We start from the raw sequence: 20313 nt of genomic DNA on the forward strand, positions 1-20313 counted from the left end.
CGGCATTATCCCTTGCTCGTTGGAGTTGTGATCCACCCTAGGTTTCCATCGCCTTTCACTTCTCCGCGCATGTACGGAGCTATGTCTTCTGCAAAAGAAAGTTGCTGACATCTACCGGTCGAGTACCGAGACATTGTGTCTAAGAAGGACAAGACAGCTTCAATAGTCCCGGTAGTTCCGAAGCTCCTTCCTTTCATAGATACGATGGCTTCATGTCTCCCGGGCGTCGACTCATGACGGAGAGTGCGCCGGCTGCACTTCGCACCAGAAAAGGAGTTGCTTGCTTGAGAGTTGAACGATCTAGACCGCTGAGAGTCTAGAGGTTCTCAGCAAGCTAGTCTGCATGTAGTTGCTTGAACAGGGGGCACATCGAATATTACAAGAGATTGGGAAATAGGCAAACGGGTCCCGTACTAACTCGATCGGATACCGGATTCCGCAGTACCCATCATCCGGTCTCCCATGAGTGCACGTGTGCTGTATCAGCCGTGTGGTCCCATAATCCCATTTGCCATCATGCCCATTTCTCGCCGGGCTCCGCAATGGGAGGCGAAGTTTTTGGCCCCTTAATTCTTCTTTCAGCAGTTCTGCGACGAATCAGTTGTAGTGTTGTAAGTTCCATGTTGGAGCTTTTTCTGCCAATCTGTGATCGTCACTTTTCGGTCCGTTGTAAAATTCTCAAAGTCAAAAAAAGGAGAGGTGTAGTGCGGAATTGACAGAGAGTTCCAGTTTTCTGATGTAAAAAGGCCCGTTGAAACAAGAGACAACTGATGCGTCGCATTGAGTCGGAAATAAAGAGCAATTGGACGCATGTGCCCCAGTTTATCGCACTCTGTTCGTATGTTGGTCCTATCTTTCTTCACCCACCTGCATACATCTCAGTGCCGAGTTCCATATTATTTTTGGGGTAAACGATTCCAGCTAGATAGGACGCGCGCCCCATCAACTCATCTTTAGGATGGAGCCGCTGAAGCATCTAGATGGACATTGTCTTGCTTCTAGAGAATTGTGCCGGCTGCCGACTATTCAAGAGTCATGTCGATGTCATTTTCATTGTTGAATGATGATATGCGGCTGAGACTTGAGGGTGCCATGTAGAGAGAGAGCCGGCAAGTCGGGCGGAAAAACCAAACATGATGCGACGTTGAAATTGAAGATTCAGAGTTTTGACTGGTGCAAATTCAAGGACTGTCAACTCCCTAGCTGCCGTTCAGATGACTTGTGTTTCATCCGCCATCCAACATGGTCAACACGAAGACAGGCGCAAACTCTAATTCCCTTTCAGGATCGTGAGAGGGGGGAAGGAGAAAATCTGCCAAGTCAAAGTGAGTTAAACACCTGCATCAGTTACGTTGCACCGTCAAGCGAAAAGGCGCGAGCAGCCAAAGGTGTCGGATGCTAGACATTCATGGTCAAGACTCAAATTAGCTCGTCGACGGGGACCCGGTTCTGGCAATATTCTGCACATTCTGCACGCGTGACGGACCAGCGCTAACATGACTAGGCCATCTTGAGGATGTTTGGAGGGCAGCAAAACAGTTGAGGATGGGCCCGAAACTCTGAACTTTCCCGCCAATCATGGGCAGAATAGGCAGAAATGTTCCATGGCAGCACCAATTCTCGTGGCTTTTGGTAGACGCTCCCCGAAAGTCAATTCTATTACTACCGTCTGCCGTACCATGATGTGATCAACCCCCCCACCCCACTCCCATAAGTCCCTTCAGCTATACGTGTTCGGGAGGCCGTGACCACCACATTACCAACGATTCAACCAAGCTAACCCTGAAGGCACGCAATATCAGTCGAACTCTGTTCAATTTAACGCTCACATTGTCTGACCATAAACTTTCCACCAACCAGCCGGCCTGGTACCGGCATCCCTGGAGAACAATTGGTCCGTTACGCGTCCAGTGCTCCTAGGCAATCCCCCTTTCGCGCTCCCGTCCCCTCCTCCTTTTGTATGATGCCCCCCAATGCTGGGAGGTTCGATGTTTACCACAATGGGACGAAAAGCCCCAGTGCAAAGTTGCGGCTGGAAGAACGGCACGGAACTCGGCAACTTGAGATCCAGGATTGATACAACCACCTAGTGAATAGAGTGCCTAGATTCGATCGGTGCAAGGGCCGGACGACCCTGCTTCAACAAGCCTTAGCCTTGGCGGCGTACGAAAGTAGTCCACAGACGCGGAGCTCCTGGTGGTAGTGGTGCTCGTCTATGTCAATCGCGGAGATGGCACTGTTGGGCAGAATCTAGTGCGATTCCAGAAATTCAGGAGTTGTCGGTGGGGTTTGCCTGCCTGCATGGGACCATGATGAGCAAGGGCCATCCCCGGCACTCGCGTTGCTTCTGGCTTGGGGCCCGGTCGAGCTCCATCTTCCATCTAACTGACTCGGCCAGTGTTTCCCTGTTCCCATGATGCGTCCAGACGACTGACTGTGCAGTCGGTACGTGGAACAAGGTATCCGTACGGAAAGAGAGAGAGAGAGAGAGAGAGCAGAGGAGGATGGCAAACAGGAGCAGTTCGTTGACAGGCCTTGGCAAGGCTGTGCCAAGAGATCCCGTCGATTTGGATATAAACCATCCTGCAGTTCCTCCCCAGATTGCCAAGAAGCTTCCAAGACATCACTCCCGCAGATCTCATCCAGTTTACCATTCTAGAGTCTTGGCTCATTCATTCTTTCGTCTTATTTTTTAACAAGCATTCTGATACTGTGTATCAAGTCACTCACTACTACCAAAACAAGCTTCCTTCCAACAAAATGGTTTCTTCACTTCTCGCCCTCGGCGCCTTGGCCGCCACTGCTATCGCTGCTCCCCTCGATGCTCGCGCCAGCTGCACCTTCACCGATGCCGCTGCCGCCATCAAGGGCAAGGCTAGCTGCACCAGCATCATCCTCAACGGCATCGTCGTCCCTGCCGGTACCACCCTCGACATGACCGGTCTTAAGTCCGGCACCACTGTAAGTTGAAAGAGTCTTTGACTACCAAGTAACTCTTAAGCTAACACCGTAAAAGGTCACCTTCCAGGGCAAGACCACCTTCGGCTACAAGGAGTGGGAGGGACCCCTCATCTCCTTCTCCGGTACCAACATCAACATCAACGGTGCCTCTGGCCACTCCATCGACTGCCAGGGTTCCCGCTGGTGGGACTCCAAGGGAAGCAACGGCGGCAAGACCAAGCCCAAGTTCTTCTACGCCCACAGCCTCAAGAGCTCCAACATCAAGGGTCTCAACGTCCTGAACACCCCCGTCCAGGCCTTCTCCATCAACAGCGCCACCACCCTCGGCGTCTACGATGTCACCATTGACAACTCTGCTGGCGACTCCGCCGGCGGCCACAACACCGACGCTTTCGACGTCGGCTCCTCCACCGGCGTCTACATCTCCGGCGCCAACGTCAAGAACCAGGACGACTGCCTCGCCATCAACTCCGGCACCAACATCACCTTCACCGGCGGTACCTGCTCCGGTGGCCACGGTCTGTCCATTGGCTCCGTCGGCGGCCGCTCCGACAACACCGTCAAGACCGTCACCATCTCCAACTCCAAGATCGTCAACTCCGACAACGGTGTCCGCATCAAGACCGTCTCCGGCGCTACTGGTTCCGTATCCGGCGTCACCTACTCCGGCATCACCCTCTCCAACATTGCCAAGTACGGTATTGTCATCGAGCAGGACTACGAGAACGGCTCCCCCACCGGCACCCCCACCAACGGCGTCCCCATCACCGGCCTCACCCTCTCCAAGATCACCGGCTCCGTCGCCTCCTCCGGCACCAACGTCTACATTCTCTGCGCTTCCGGTGCCTGCAGCAACTGGAAGTGGAGCGGTGTCAGCGTCACTGGCGGCAAGAAGTCCACCAAGTGCTCCAACATCCCTAGCGGCAGCGGTGCTGCTTGCTAAGCGTCTCGCACTTGCGAGTTTTCCCGGCCGCTCTCTTCTGAGTCGGTGATACCCACCCAGGGGTGCTAGTCTCTTTTTCCTCGGTGGGAACGCTGACGCGGATTGTTTTGTGCTGGACTTTCTTGTAATGAGTTGAGCCGTGTCTGCAAAGTAGTCAGCCGAGCGCAAATTTGTTCCTGTATATAATTTCCTTTGTCGTTCTCAAGATGTCTTGAGGCGAGATACATACGAATCCAACTACATACTGGATGAGCTTCATCATTACCTTCCTGTGACTCCAAATTCTTCAAGCTCGCAATTGACCCATGTTCTGCTTTAAGCCTTTGTGCCAAGAAACCAAGAGATAAACGACTGCTCATTTCCACATTCGTTACAGGGATCCCTACATGGCATACCCCTGGAATGCGAAATGGCCCGGACCCCCCGACCCTCATTTCCAACCGAACCACAAAAGGGCCTGGCCACACGACATTATTTAATCAACACAAAATCAACCCGAAAACAAAAAGAACTGCCCACATGTTCAAAAAAGCAAAAGAAAGACTCCTCGACGGGGAATTGAACCCCGGTCCCCTGCGAATCGTTGAATTTTCAATGACAAGCAGATATCCTCACCACTAGACTATCGGGGATTGGTGGATGTTGACATCCAGTGATAGTTGGTTGACCGAGCCAGCCACAAGCGCCTATATCAAGGCTTCAAACCACATACCTCCACCCGCAATTCCTCATGGAGTTGGTTTTCCATCGTTTTCTTGGCAAACAGTGAGGCAAATAACTTCGTTATCGATTGATGGTGTGCTGAAGTGCAAAATTTCACAGGCTTATAACTAACTGTGAACACACAACGTTATTATTTTAGGCTGCTGCAGTGCGCAACCTCAACATCGATGCCATATTCAAAGGTCATAAGCATTGAATCTCCCCTTGGTAAGAAAGAAGGATGACTGGCACGTGGCGCTTCAAGTCAGCCATCAGAAATCTCGATCGATCAGCCTGAGGTCTGGATTTGAGCTATGCCTGGGACTGGGATTTACATGCATACGTTGTGGCCTGCAAGCTCTCATCAAATGAAAAGTTCCCAATTGAGTTGATGCATCTGACGTGGGTGATGAATCGAGCCTAATAGCCAGCTCGTCGATCGTGTTCAAAGGTATATACTTTCTCACTTGTCTCAATATGTACATGAATTCAAATGATTGGACGAGCTCAGTCCTTGCTACTGCCAGTGTGACAACGAACCGAAATGTGCTTAGCAGGTGAACACAGCCGGGCCGGGAATAGTGTAAGTTTGCGCTGCAAAGAAAATCAAAGGTCAGCAAAGAACCAAGAATCCGAGAGACATGGTACAATATACCCTTGTAGGCATCATAGGTGATACCGGGATCGGTCGACTTGTACGCGCCGGGGATAGCAACCAGCGAAGTTGCAGTCTTGGTGCCGGAACCGGTGACCTGCAGTTGATGGCATCCAGGGTAGAATTGGGCACCGGGGTACGAGTAGGCAGCGTGCAGAGCGATGATCTCGTGGCGGACGAGGTAGTAGCCCGACTTCAAGCAGGACGGGATCGTGTACTGATAGCCAGAGTTGGCAACCATGAGGGGAGTCTGAGTTGAGACAGAGATCAGTCACCACTGATCGCTTTTGGAGGCAATCGCAGATCCAACTTACATCAGCCCAGGTGTTGGTGGTTCCGGTGCGTCCACCCTCCTTGACCTTGAACCACACAGCACTGTTATCAAAGATTAGTCACGGCACCCAGACACACTTCCGGAGGGTTCTTCACTTACGAAGTGCCGGGTTGCCATGCCTGACAACCAGTATCGGGGCATCGCGCCATGTAGGTGATCACGGGACCGACGTGAGAGTCGGGCCAGAGAGTCCATCGCAGGGTGACGGTCGATCCCGCAGCAGCAGTAGCGTGCAGGGCCGCGGGTGTCGAACCCGAGATGCCGCCGGCTGTGTATCCTCCGCACTGGACATCGATCAAGTCAACGCTCTCGACGGGGCCGTTGCCTTGGACCGGGCGAGAGATTCTCTGGGGCTGTTGGAAATTTGTGTGAGTTGCGGTATCCTCGCTTTGGGGCACAAGGCTAGACTTACAGTAGGGCTCGTGTACGGGTCTTGGTAAGGCTATTTACGTGTCTGTTGTTAGGTTTACAATCATACAGGTCGTGGTTCGATATTATAATGTACCTGGTAGAACTATTGAGATCCGTCAGCAGTTGTCGTCGGTGACCTATACGAAGATCATATGTAATGACGAACCTGGTAGTAGGTGCCTCCAATGGTAGCATTGTCAACATATCCGTGACCAGCCACCAGAGCCGCAAGGCCTAGGAAGCAAGCAGCGATCTGCATGTTTCGAGTATCTTCGGACGAACGTCTGGTGCACAAAAGCGAGAGAGATCGACGGCTGCGACAAAGAGCAAGTTGCGTAACGACTGGCACTGCCTGCCTGAAGCTGAGCACTTTAAATCTGGAAACTTGCTCGTACACGGGAAACACCATGCTATATATCATCAACACCCCGACTCAAAAACAGTTCATCCTTTCTTCTCCTTTTCGTCTCCAATGGGGACCACTCCTCTCAATCCAAGACACCAAGCCAGCGTAGTCAGCCAGCAAACTCCTTGGCACGACGACGTTGCCTCCCCATCCCACCCCCTAGAATCTCATCACGGGAACTAGAAGAACAGCGCAAAAAGGAAACAACGGAACCACACGAGCGAGTGCCACGGCTCGACTTTATTAACTCTGGCAAGGGGCATTGCCAATGAAAATGGGGAAAACCCGCATCCCACTTTGGAGGCGGGGTTTCCACCAATTAATCAGCCGAGCCATCGTCGCAAGTCAAAACGCCAATGCCACCCGTGTTTTAATTAAAAGGGAACAACAAAGACGAATAAGCAAGGTTGGATCTTGCTACTACTGTGCCGATAAACCGCAACAAACTTTTGCGCGGGATCCGTGATGCCGTGTGCCGTGGGTTTGGATTGCGGGGGGATCTGCGGTGTCACCATGCCGGTTCATGATGCTTGTAAGTATGCAGGCAATGCCGAGGAAACATTTTCGTTTCGAGATAATTTTCAAAAATAGTTAAAGACAAAAGTACCAAGGTTGGAGATAAGTCTTTCGAAATTTGGAAGATCGGTATACGTTGACAAAACGTCTTCGAAGTTTGGGAACACAATTGAGGGCGGTAACTAGGCAAGATAAGACGAAAATTCGGATGAGCAGATGGTGAGCAATACCCAGAATTATTTTGTGAAATTGGCTATGGGAGAAGCCGAATTAAACACCGCAAGAGTTGCCTCCGTGTCGCCTTTTGGTCATCCCACCTTCTGTCGTTGTCCATGTGTTTCTCCCCGAACAGGAATGTGACATCTCACTTAAGAATAGTCAGAATGCAGTAAGCTAAACACCCACACGACATTCATTGGCTTGGCCATCAACTCAGCTTTTCTATTAAAGGATGTTTAAGTCTGGTTTGTGCTCCGTTCGCTATCTACCTTATATGTCGACGACGTGCGCAGGCTATTGAAGTGCTATTTCTCTCGTATTTGAAAATGCTTCAACGTGATGTTTTAAGTTGAGATAGGTCTGTGATTCTTGGAAATGCTTCCATACACTATCACTGTGGGAATTTGGGATTAATTAATCGGAATGTGATTATGTGAGCAAGACAGATAAGTATCTACTTACATGAACTACTTCTGATAGTCAACTTGTTGCAGCCATGTAAGTGTACTTCATATGATTTATGCCATAATAAAATCATAACAGGGAGCCTCTCTTTGGCGTAAGGCAGTTCTTGTCCAGGAACATCATGTGCGAGCCTCGGAACCTCCGGTCTCACCATCTATCCATCGATCCACTTCTGACTTCTGCACCTTCAAGATCTGGTTCTTCGCTATGGGAACATCTGACGGGTTCCCACTCCGACCTGATTTCCAGGGGTTCGTATTGAACGTCAAGTTGGAACTTGGTCGTGTCACAACGACACGATTTGGCTGAAATAACCTCAATGCTCCACGTCGTTTTGTCTGACCGCTTACAAGCAAGTAAAGTACTTTATCGACTTCGGCATGGTCAATCCACATATCGCTTCCCTCGGAAATGATTGCATGTTCAGCTTCTGAGTGAAACCGTAACTTGGGATTCCTGTTCTTCCTGCGATCGGAAGTTCCCTTTTCCGCTCTGTATTGATAATGACCAATGATGATTTCTCTCAACGCTGTCGCTGCCTCGCCCTGCATTCAGACGGCGATACGTCCACATGCAGGCAATCAACGAGCAGTGCGCAAGAGGGGCTAGCGCACCCCTTCGGCTTTCTTAGAAGAACTCCGAAAGGCCGCCGAACAAGGATGCCAGACTTGCGACATAGTTATCAGCGCCATTCTCGTGTAGTAAGTCCAGGCTGGCAGGCCGCATGGAGGAAGTCCATCGCACCGGTTTTGGAGGACGAGTAAAGTGGTCTGATCGAAGTGCTTCGAGAGGAGGAGTCGGTCCACATGGAGTTCGATCTGCCGAAAAGGGTCAACAAGCGGAGAGTGCTCAGTATCTGGATTAAGGATGCGCGCGTCTGATTCATCGACGAACTGGAGGACCAGGTTAAAACTACCTAGATACGGCAGAAATGGATTGAAGATAGGTTATCCTGGCGTCACTTTCGTTCATTACCGCACAACCCCCCAGAATGATGTTGCTAGTAATGGGGAAGCTAAATCGCTTCTTCAGGGCCTTCGGAAGAAACCTGCCAAGCGAGTTACGGTTCGAAGTATGATCCTCAGTATAGGATACAAGCTCTCCATAAACCTACAAAACATCGAGCAATTAAAAACCCAGCCAGATGCTTGCAGTAAGAGTCATATATGCTTGGAGGAAGCGGGGAGCAAGCTCCTGATCAAGAACTCAAGGTTTCAGTAAGGTGGCGCTAACTTGAAAGTTTATTGTTAAGCTTATTTGTCGACTACTTAGGGTGACGAGGTCAGGCTTGTCAGCCCGATAGGGAGCAACCGCGTAACCCAACCCTGAGCCATCAATCAGGTGCTGATGAATGCTAGTTTCATATTGATGAGGGTTAGGGAGAGAGTGTCTTTACAACAGTATTGAATGGACTATGATTTTGAAGACTTTCCAGCATGCCTTGCGGCTGACTGCGCAGCTTGAGCCTTGGTGTTGAGTAAGGTACATCTGGATCGACACTCTATGCATAATGCAGGACGGCCCGGAAAATTGGCATCGGGAATTGGTAAAGATGAGGTACGTCTACGGACTATCTTGCCTAATGTTGCAGTCAGCCACGGTATTAATGGATAGACACAATTCCGTCTTCTAAAGCCGTGCAGTTGCTGCCCAGAAGCCAACGTTTCATTTCAGGAGTCTCGATATTTTCTAGTACGACAAGAGTACCGAAATCGAGATTCTTGAGAAGGTACTCGGATTGTTGAAATCTCATAAGGATGTGGTCACTAAGTAGGCAAAATTTCCTAACTTCAAGTTGTTTCCCGAGTTAAACTTCAACACCTAGAGCCCCTAAAGTAAAGTCCGCAACTTGTGAACTTTTTCTAGTTCTCCTCGTCTTACACCCCAACGCGACACAAACATGACGATATTTTAGCAATAAGTAATCCTGAAAAGTGATTATCGCGTTATCTTTCCCTGTTGTTTGCAAATGGTGAACTCCCCCACGCTCAGATACTCTGCCAATCATCACAACTACCAGAGCCGGCTTACCGATCAAAAGCTCGTTTAATGTCTTGGCAACAAACTGAATCGGATCCCAAGAGAGCAGGTGCAGCACGGTAAGGCCGACCGTCCAAGACATGAGCTTTCAAAAGTCCCCATAATCCCTAACCCCGCAAGCCACGCGAGAAAGCGTTGTCGTGCACCACGGCCACATCCCGGACGGAAGCCGAGAAGGCGGACAAGATCATGGAAGAAACTTTAGGCCCAAGAACCGTGTTACTGAACCACCAAACGAAAACCCTGGCACCGGCAGAAGAGCAAGATGGGCAGGTCCTTTATTCAACTGACGCGGTGCTGAGCAACAGTTGGTCCCAACCCGCCACCCCGCGATATGAAAAAGTCTTGGCACCTGCCCTTTGGGGTTACATCGTGGCGTGCGAATATTTGAGCCAAGATGTTGTGACCCGCGTCTTGGCCCTCGGGTGCAGCAGCATCGAAAGTGCTTCTTCTACGGTGTATGCCTCTCGCCTTCTCTCCCAACGGCAAACTACTTGCGGTAACACTGGCCCGTTATTGCATGACCAAGGCTAGCAGAACAATCAGGCTAGGCGAGCCCGTCTTTGCTGACAGAACTCGCCGGGCTCGAGTTCTGCTTATCAGTTGCATCAATTGGGCCCGCTGATTCGATATGCCTTCATGTTCCCCGCCCCAGAACCCATGCAATCGGCAAGGTCCAAATGCATGCCAAGCTTAACCAGAAGCTTGAGCTCTGACTCTCTGAGCGAGACCTCGCAATGTCGCCGCGCAGCGTGCCATTCAACATGGAAAGCGAGAGTAAAAAAAGCAACTCAACATGTGGTGCTTGCATGCTGTGGTCATTATAAAGAAGCGGACAATGCCCCTGAGCGTGTGCCCGGAATCCTGAGAGCTCAACCCGCCTTGCTCTTCTCGCGGTCTCCTTCCTGGTCTCATTGAGTGCATCACCAGATTATCCATCAAGATGAAGACCACCTACCTCTCCGCAGCCGCTCTGGCACTGGTCACATCCACCCGGGCCACCGATCCCCTCACTCCTGACAAGATTGAGGCTGACATCAAGACCGTTGAGTGAGTCAATGCCATGCTACAACGATCTCCTGTGATGCACAGCTCCGGCTAACCTACGTCTCAACAGGCTTGAGCGCGTTCTCTGGAACCTGAACAAGATCGGTCGCGACAATGGCGGCACCCGCGCCTTTGGCACACCGGGCTACAAGGCCTCGGTCGACTTCGTCCTGGAGCGTGCCCAGACTCGCTTCGCCAAGCAGATGGACACCTACCTACAGCCCTTCAACCACACCTTTGAGCAGACCAACGCCATTTCCGTGACCGGCCCCGACGGCGATGTCATCGTTATCAGCGCCGAGTACAACACCGCCACTCCCCTGCCGGGTGGTATCACGGCTCCTCTCATCGACACCCCCGTCGACGACGTGAATGGTTCCGGATGTCTCCCAGAGGCTTTCACAGGCATTGATGCCACTGGCAAGCTTGCCTTGATCAAGCGCGGCGTCTGCGCCGTCTCTGACAAGATCAAGAACGCAAAGGCTGCCGGCGCTCTCGGTGTGATCCTGTACAACCAGGCCCCTGGTGACGATATCACCAAGCCCACTCTCAGTGCTGAGAACATCGGTCTCCTCGTTCCCCTGGGCATCATCACCCTCGAGACTGGAGAGGCGTGGAAGGCCCTTCTTTCCGCCGGCGAGGAGGTGATCGTCACCCTCATCGTAGATGCCATCTTCGAGGAGCGTGAGACCTGGAACGTCATCTCCGAGACCAAGGAGGGTGACCCGAACAAGGTCATCATGCTCGGTGCCCATCTCGACAGTGTTCTTGAGGGTCCCGGCATCAACGACGATGGTTCCGGCACCGCCGCCCTCCTCGAGCTCATGGGCTCCGTCAAGAAGTACAGCGGTTTCCCCCATAAGATCCGTTTCGCCTGGTGGGCCGCTGAGGAAGCCGGTCTGGTTGGATCCTACTACTACACCGAGCACCTCAGCTCAGAGGACGCCGACAAGATCAAGTACTACTTCAACTACGACATGATCGGATCCCCCAACCCCATCTACGAGCTCGCCTCCTACAACAACAGCGGTATTGGTCCCCAGCTCATCGCCGACTACCTCGAGGCCAACGGCAAGGAGACAATCTCCGCCGAGTTTGACGGCCGCTCCGACTACGCCGGCTTCGTCGAGCTCGGCATCCCGGTCGCGTCCATCTTCACCGGTGAGGGCGAGAACGACCCTTGCTACCACCAGGCTTGCGACACGATTGACAACATCAATTGGGATGCCATCACTGTCAACACCAAGGCTGCTGGTCGCGCTCTTGCTACCCTTGCCAACTCGCTTGAGGGCGTTCCCCCTCGCGCCAACACTACCCCCATCCTTCGTGGTCGCGCTGGTGTTCTCCAGCAGATGCGTCGCTGGAAGGCTCTGGCTGAGCACACCAGCCACGGAAAGACGTGCTCTCACAACGATGAGAAGAAGATCTACTAAGTGGTGTTGAGTCAATGGTAAAGGAATCGGCTCTCAGATGTAGCGGCTTTGCAATCGCGGCGGATGTAAATGTAGCTCACATCTAAGTTATGAGTAATGAAAATAATGTCTACTGAGCTCTGAATATTGCCTTTAGTAGATTGAACTGGCCATTGAGATTCCTTGTATTCAACACATATCTATGCCATTTCCGATGATGAGGGCATCAAGGAAAACACGGGCACCGGCGAAGTGGGGCCGAACGGCACCGGAGCACAGGAGGGCTCGGCGTCGCCCACAGCGGATTAGCGCCTCGGTAACTGGAAATTGCAGCTGGAAGCACGACCCACGCCGTAAATTTCTGCTGATTGGTGCTGTGTCGCCCCAACAGTAAGGGGTATCCCCATTACGCGTGTTGTGTTTGCTCTTCTCATGCCACCGCGTCACGTCAAGTGGAAGCCGGCGTTTCACTCTTTGTTCTGAAGCCAGCTGAGATATCTATCTCTTAAGTACGGGTAGACACTGATAAGCTTCATTGGGCTGAGCCAGTGACGACTTTAGACCACCATGGCTCCTAAGAAGCACAACTATGAGTTTGGAGGCCCGTAAGTGCCGCGTTCGAGATTTGATTCATACACTTGTTGCTGACTTTGATGCTCACTCAGTCCTGGCGCCTTTGCCATCGTCTTTGGACTTCCCGCCCTCTTGTGGACCTTCTTCTTCGTCTGTAATGACAAGACCGGTTGCCCTGCCCCATCCACCTTGAGCCCTCGCACTTTGACCTTGGAGAAGCTCAAGCTTGAGACGCCATGGCCCGCCGACGGAATCTGGGGCTTCTGCAGCTGGGAAGCTTTCGGCTGGAGCATCGCCTACTACTTTGTGAGCTTGGTCCTCTATCGCGTTCTTCCTGCGCAGGAGATGCTCGGCACCAAGTTGGTTCAATCCGGTCGTCCATTGAAGTACCGCTTCAACTGTAAGTTCTCTCAATTCAATTACTCAATGAACCCATCTAACCCGGGAACAGCTTTCAACGCCACAGTCTTCCAGCTCGCTGGCCTGGCTATTGGCACCTACCTTCAAGGCGCTGACTTCGTCGTCTGGACCTACATCTCAGACAACTACCTCCAGCTCCTGACCGCCAACACCATCCTCGCCTACATCATCACCGTCTACGTCTACGTCGCCAGCTTTAGCGTGAAACCCGGCAACCCAGAGCTACGTGAGCTGGCCGTCGGCGGCAACACCGGCAGCCTCATCTACGACATCTACATCGGCCGCGAACTGAACCCTCGCATCACCCTCCCCTTCTTCGGCGAGATCGACCTCAAAGCCTGGCTGGAGATGCGCCCCGGCCTGACCGGCTGGGTCATCCTCAACCTCGCCTTCTGCGCAAAGCAATACCGCACCTACGGCTACCTCTCCGATAGCATACTTCTCACCACCGCCGTGCAGGGCTACTACGTCCTTGAAGGCCAATTCATGGAAGCCGGCCTGCTCACCATGATGGACATCACCACCGACGGTCTGGGCTTCATGCTGACGTTCGGCGACATCGTTTGGGTGCCCTTCCTCTACTCCACTCAGACCCGCTACCTCTCCGTTTACCCCGTCCACCTGGGCTGGGCTGGCGTCGCAAGCATCTTTTCGGTCTTCGCGACGGGCCTGTATATCTTCCGCTCTGCGAATAACCAGAAGAAGGTCTTCCGCACGCAGCCTGATCACCCGAGTGTCAAGGATTTGCCCTTCATCCAGACGAAGCGCGGTACTAGGCTGCTCACAGGTGGATGGTGGGGACGGTCTCGGCATATCAACTACTTTGGCGACTGGCTTCAGGCTTCGCCGTTTAGCTTGCCGACTGCCATTTCCGGCTACCAGATCCTCACTGCTGGCAGCGCCGTGTCTAATGCTATCACGATGCTTGACGGGCGTGAGGTTGTCCAGGGCGCAGCCCGTGGCTGGGGCATGATTTTCACGTACTTCTACGTGCTGTACTTTGCCATCCTGCTTATTCATCGCGAAGGGCGGGACGATGTTGCTTGCTCGGAGAAGTACGGCGAGGACTGGGAGAAGTATAAGAAGATTGTTAGATGGAAGATTCTGCCGGGTGTTTACTAGGAGAGTCTGGAACATGTGCCATCATCAAGTTTGTCAACTAGTTTGGATATCATCAATCGAGCTGGCGCTGAATTTTGGGCTTGGACTGTGGTTCGTACTTGAAATATGCTTCGCGTATGCCTACTACCTTATGTAGCACCGTATTCGAGCAGCATAACCTCAATTTCCTCCGAGATCTCTTTCATGTTTCTCAGGCGGTAGTCGACGACGTTCTCAAAATACCTTCCACAGCCGCGGATAGCCTCTAGACAACGCTTTTGGGCCTCATATCGACATATTTGAAGTGGTGTCATACCACTCAGATGATCGCACGCACGCAGTATAGTACATGTATGCTCTGACTGATCCATCGAAGCTGGATTCCCTCTAGCGTTTGCTTTCGCTCCACTCTCGAGCAGAACTTGTACTGCACTTCCGTCTAAACAAGCGACGGCGATCTGTAGTGGCGTAACCACGAAATCTGGTGCATCTGTTTCCGCACCCAGGCGTAGCAGTACATCAAGTCTGCACTCCTCGGAGCAGACGTCAGACTCGGATGAGGTGCGCTCGAATGGCTCATGGCCGTGTAACGCAACGGAGTCCAGAAGAAGACGGCGAAAGTCGACAGCCTCTCGCCAGTTCTTTAGGAGGTGTTGAAATGCTCCGTTCGCAGGATACTCCGAACTGGTGGCTGCAATGCAACTTATAAGTGGAATATGGAAGTTTTGTACAATCCTCCCTTCCTCAAACCAGTAATCCAGGTGTATAATTGTCTGTAAGAGATTCCTTGCAATGCCTACTTTACGGAGCATGAAGTCAGCTAGCTCGAAAGCCTGCATGCGCAAGAGGTCAAACAGAAGGCGAACTTCGAGTGGCGATGGTTCATAGAATTTGATTTGCGTGCACCGATGAGCAGAATCAATTCCGTAGCCCTCGAGGAGCAAATCCAAGATGTATGGCCCGTCATCTAAAAGTGCCAAATCACGAATTGTTTCCAAAGGCGAGTGGTGCGGAACTGTAAGCATTGTAGCAAGTTCCGCACTCTGTAGGATAACCTCTTCGCATTCGCAGATCATTTTTATGGCTGCGAAATTGCAATACGTTCCAAAATAGAACTGCCATGCGGAGGTCGGAGAAGGTTGATCGTTCTCAAGAGTGCCAGTCTTGCTGATCTTGTACTGAAAGATTTCCGAGGAAACAATGCTCGCTCGTTCGCCTAGGGATGTGAACTTGTCAAGGCGAAAGCAACATTTCGGACTAAACCGAATCGACGTGGCCAGATATTCCATGACAGTGTAATGCGAAAATGAGAGTACTGGTCCGTCATTAAAGTGACAGTCGTGTTCTGCCGTAACAGTGATGAGACAGCCGCATAATTCACGAAGAAATTCGATATCGTAGCGGTAATCTTTCGCACACGGTTTTTGCCGGTTCAAGTCTCCTTGGATTGCTCCGGCTAATACCTTGTAGCTCATCGTTTCATGCCCAAAGACCTTGTTGTTAAAACAAATCCAATCAAGAGCCGAAACCACAATTTGTAGATCTTCTTTAGGTATGGTCTCGAAAATTCTGTCGTATGCTTCATTGAGGGATTTTGGGAGGTTTCTTAATTCGTTCATGATGGCTGCCTTGCTCCCTTTGATTCGTCGCAAAGAATCGAGCTGGCACACAATCCAACGAAACCTGCGAAGCGCATCTATTAATCTCGGACAGACGATGGTGTTGTGAGTGGCACACTCACATTCCTCTTGCGCCAGTACACAAGGCTTCAAGAGCCTCTTTGCGTACATTTTCTGTCCAGTCTTTCAGCTTGTTATTGGTAGCGAGTCGTGATTCAGTATACAGACGTATATCAGCATCGAGAAACTCGTTTTGCATAGAAATTTCCGTCGAAATCTCTTCCATGACTTTTTCGATATCCAAATATTCGCGACTAGTCACTAACAGCCGGATGTTTGAGAATCTAAAGTCGGTGGCGAGGTCTCGTAAAACCTTGAGAAGCTCTTCTCGGGGACTGCTTTCGTCGATAGCGTCAATCGTGATGTGAACACTGTTGAAGTAGCGCGAGGCGGCCTCAAGGGCAGTGAGCAGGTCGCTGAGGCTAGGATCTCTGCCATCCTTGAACATCTTCCAAAGATGGTCTGGGACCTGATCTACTTTTCTACACATACGCTCAAGGACCCATCGTAGAAATGGGGCTGACTCGTCCTGATTGTGCCCGAAGTAGCAGTAGTAATGAACTCCAATCGACACAGAGTCAGTTGACATAGACTCTCGGCAATTCTCTTCGATTTTCTCAGCGAGTTGTGAAGCCAAGATAGTTTTGCCGGCTCCAGGGATACCATGAATCCACAGGCATCGTACATCTCCTTGGCTGAACTGAGCCCACTCTGGAGTACGTGACATCCATTCGCACGTTCCAGGTTCGTGATTTTTGCAAGCTCGGTAGTGAATTGATGACGGGTCAGTGTGGCTGAGCCACTTGTACACATCGTTTCGTTGGTTTTCTAGCCATCAATATCATGATCAGAATGGTAACAGTGGCCATCGTTCAGGAGGTCGAGCGAAACATACCAGTCAGAACTTGTTGGATGCGTGAGGTTTCCTCGCGTATGAGCTTGATGTCTTGGCTAGGTGGTGTGAAGTCTCAGAAGTCTTGCAAGCTAATTGCTTATGATTCTTTAATGAGACGCAGCATTGCCACTTACCTAGACGTTGCGGTCAAGGCCAGACTAATTGTAGTCTTGCACCGTGCAACGTCTTGGAGCAACTTCCTGGCCTTCGTCTCTTTCAACGGCCATGCCAAGTTCCTCAGATTGATCTGCACTTTTCTTCTTTTCGGATCAGGGGGCCCTTGAGCTTGGTTTTGCACGGAGGCCATCAACTTCTCCAGCTGTTCGATGGCGCCATAACACTCTCTAACAGGCTGTGCGTCTCCGTTTAAAGCCTTTCGCAAAGGCGAGCCTGGTTCTTCGAATTTGAGGAGAAATTCGACATTGTGCAAGATTGTCCCTACTGAAGAACATTCGACGAGGATTGTGCGTAGATCGGAGGGTGCATCCCGGACGTTCTCGATGTAGTGTTTGCAGATTGAAACAACTCTATCCGCGATCTGAATAGTTGCGAAGACGCTCGCTATGAGGCCAAAAGCTTCTGCCATCTCTCTGCTTGTGTCGTGACTCACAGCAGTGCCTAAACGATCAATGACAGTGGCGATTCGCACATGCCAACTCGAGGGGACAAGAATGGCGAAGATGGGACCAGACTACGGGCGGAGAAGTCTCGCTTTATGTTACCCAAGACCCTCGAAAGCAATTAGCAGAATACCTAGAAGTGTGCCAAGGGCAGCTGTACCGCAATCAGACGAAATCTAGGCCAATCATCCACGTCCTGCTGGTGATTCGAATCAAAACGATCCATACCATGCATAAGTATGATAAGGCCGGTTTCCTACACAACCGGGAGAAAGGCCTCAAAGCCGATCCATCGACTGGCTGGAAAATTCTAAAGACGTTTCCTTCCACCATTGACGGTTCCCGAATCCGTTATCAATGCAACATCGCCTTGGGGGCTACTGGTTTTTCAAGGCATGTTGACCAATCGAATGCTTCTTGCTGTACGAGGGATTGCATTGCATAATATTTTGTCAAGGGTGTCTATTTCTATCAGGTATCGAGACATGCAAGTAACGCTAATCGCTCACAAATTGCTGGAAATTCTAGTCATGAAGTTGGTCATCAGTTCATCCTCCTTCGGGATCAAGCCAAACTTATCCGCGCTCCTCTCATTCTGAAAGCCCTCATCGGGGCTCGCCCAGCTGTAGCCCTTCCACACGCCCAACTCGGGCCACATCTTCTGCTCCACGAGGGCCTTGAGCTTCTCATACCGCGCCGAAGCCTCGCTGCCAGCAGCAAGACCCTGGAGCACAAGCTTCCACGACTCGACAGTCTGCTCGAGCTCCGCGGTGCTGGTGACGCCCATGACGCTGCCTCCGACGCGCACGTCGCCGGTCTGGCCCGGCAGCTGCACGCCGAGACCAGCTGCGGCGCCGACGCGGGCGTACTCCTCCATTGACCAGTGAAGCGCCACAGTCTCCAGGCGTTCGCCGGCATCGCTGGCGATGGTCGAGAGCTTCTGGCATGCCGAGCGCAGATCATCCGGTGCGGGGTGCCACGACGCGATAACGCCGGCCTTACCCTCTGCAGTCTCCGTCCGCGCGGGAACGCCTGTGGATGTGAGAAGACCCATGCCGAGCATGCTGGCGTTCAGCACGACCTGCACGCCGGCATTGCGGAATCTCCGCAGCGGGCTCTGCTCATCGGTGTGGTCGGGTCCGGCGTCAACCTCTGCGAGGCCGAGCGTGGGGTTCTGGATGGTGAAGTGCCCGTAGCTCAGGATTGCATCAAGGGCCTCACCAGTCTCGGCGAGGATCATCTCAGCCAGACTGCAAAGGACGTGGACGGGGAAACCACTGATACCGACATAGCGGATCTTGCCCTCATCGCGAAGCTGTCTTAACGTCTGCACGGCGGCAAGGACTTCTGCGGGGGAGACAAACTCGACGTCGTGCATGTACACGAGGTCGAGGTAGGTCGTGTTGAGGCGGCTGAGGGAGCGGAGGACAGAGTAGCGCACGTACGCCGGCGAGTAGTCAAACTCGTTGCCGGCGATGCGGCCTGCCTTTGTGACCAGCACGTAGGACTCTCTGGGGATGTTGGTGGCTGCGGTGTGGGCAGCCAGGGCGTCACCGAGGAGGACCTCTGAGGGGCCGTAGTACGGCGATGTGTCGAAGCCGTTGACGCCGAGCTCTAGTGCCCTTGAGACGATTTGCCTGTACGGCATCTGCAGCGGGTCCTTTACATGCTGGGTGTTGAATGTTGCTGTGCCTAGGAAGAGAGGTGGCAGGACGGAGGCGATGGAAGGCCGGGAGGCCGGGTTGAGGCTTGTTGTGGTAGCCATGACTCCTGGAGGAAAGGTGATATGAGAATGAGATGAGAGCTAGTGAGAATGGTTCGATATGCTCAGGGTGTAAAAGTTCGGGAAGAGGGGCGGGAAAGAAGAGGGACTTGTCAGGAAACTATCTAGCCTTAAGACGGGAAGTGAGAAGAAAGGGCTGAGCCGGTTGAGGTGTTTGCTACTTGATATGAGAGGGTCACAACAGGATCGGTCAAGAAGTCTGGTCTAAAAAGCCCGCATGGGGGGCCTCGCAGCTTGCCATGCTCCTTGACTAGGAAGAATTCGTTATTAACCATAACTGATATGTGGGCATTTGAGACCGCTCTTCTCCGTCCGCTTCTATTAGCGTACCCAGAATCCGTGAGCTCGGATTCTCCCAGGGCTAGGCTCAAGCCGCGTACGCTCAAAGAGTACTCGACTCAGTGCCGATACATAGGTAAGGTATTAGAGTATCAACTCGTCAATACTTACGAAGCTGTGTTGCGTGGTGGAGTTTATGCGTGGGCCATCTTGGGCCAAGCCCTTTGGCGCAAGCCATTCTGCCAAGTGAATTTGGACTGATTGCACGTGTCACCTCGTCTCAACTTGCCACAACTTGATAGACAAAAGTGACAGAGTGACAGCAGAACGACAAGTTGGGCAAAGCCGCAAAGAGGGAGAGAGAAGAGAGATCATGGATGGGAGGACCCCCAAATGCAAGAATCCTTGCCAACTGCAATTTTTCTCCTACCGGGCCTCGCCGGCCGGCATAAGTGTGGCGGAACCCCCAGTATCCATGTTCATCTGAGACTTCCCGTTTCAAGCCACCCTCCTTGACTCGTCATCCACAAACAGATCCCCCCGATCCCTGGCGCCAGTCGTACGGTCGCACCAGAAAGCACAGCAGAAAGTTCAGAAACCCAGAAGATGCGGTGTGCTCCATTGCGGACGCTAAACTTGTTTTGTCATATAAACCGTCATTAGCCTCAAAATTTCCAAAACACTCGGCTTTCAGGGTGCGTTGTTCAATTCACTCTCGGGTTTTCCCTCATAATCTTTGCCATCAAGAGAGGCGGGCGGCACTTAACAAAAGCCCCTCAACCTTGGATCATCATCAGGGTCGTCTTTAGCTCGACTTTGCTTCTTCCGAGCCCGGTGTAATAGTTGTTAATT

The 20313-nt window shown here is 52.0% G+C and overlaps 4 protein-coding genes and 1 non-coding gene across 5 annotated transcripts; 3 read left to right on the forward strand and 2 right to left on the reverse strand.

Annotated features, from left to right (window-relative positions):
* Positions 1–2760: 2760 nt before the first annotated feature.
* Positions 2761–3904, forward strand: PG1_2 (Polygalacturonase 1; the record flags this gene model as incomplete). Its single annotated transcript, XM_053193695.1, has 2 exons — positions 2761–2961; positions 3017–3904. 2 exons carry the CDS (start codon positions 2761–2763, stop codon positions 3902–3904), a joined length of 1089 nt encoding a protein of 362 aa, XP_053049013.1.
* Positions 3905–4447: 543 nt separating this feature from the next.
* On the reverse strand, positions 4448–4536 carry N0V96_011669. The gene has a single exon. It is a non-coding gene; the product is annotated as a tRNA-Asp (tRNA).
* A 6059-nt stretch (positions 4537–10595) lies between these two features.
* Positions 10596–12132, forward strand: N0V96_011670 (uncharacterized protein; the record flags this gene model as incomplete). Its single annotated transcript, XM_053193697.2, has 2 exons — positions 10596–10702; positions 10770–12132. The coding sequence occupies 2 exons, from the start codon at positions 10596–10598 to the stop codon at positions 12130–12132; spliced, it is 1470 nt and encodes a 489-aa protein (XP_053049015.2).
* A 546-nt stretch (positions 12133–12678) lies between these two features.
* Positions 12679–14226, forward strand: ERG24_1 (erg24, C-14 sterol reductase; the record flags this gene model as incomplete). The annotated part of the gene is made up of 3 exons (XM_053193698.2): positions 12679–12716; positions 12777–13084; positions 13136–14226. 3 exons carry the CDS (start codon positions 12679–12681, stop codon positions 14224–14226), a joined length of 1437 nt encoding a protein of 478 aa, XP_053049016.1.
* A 3678-nt stretch (positions 14227–17904) lies between these two features.
* Positions 17905–19164, reverse strand: N0V96_011672 (uncharacterized protein; the record flags this gene model as incomplete). Its single annotated transcript, XM_053193699.1, has 1 exon — positions 17905–19164. One exon carries the CDS (start codon positions 19162–19164, stop codon positions 17905–17907), a length of 1260 nt encoding a protein of 419 aa, XP_053049017.1.
* Positions 19165–20313: the final 1149 nt, after the last annotated feature.

The sequence above is a fragment of the Colletotrichum fioriniae genome (genome assembly GCF_027942845.1).
Source record: "Colletotrichum fioriniae strain IMI 355084 chromosome Unknown scaffold_18, whole genome shotgun sequence".
Classification (NCBI taxonomy): Eukaryota; Fungi; Ascomycota; class Sordariomycetes; order Glomerellales; family Glomerellaceae; genus Colletotrichum; species Colletotrichum fioriniae.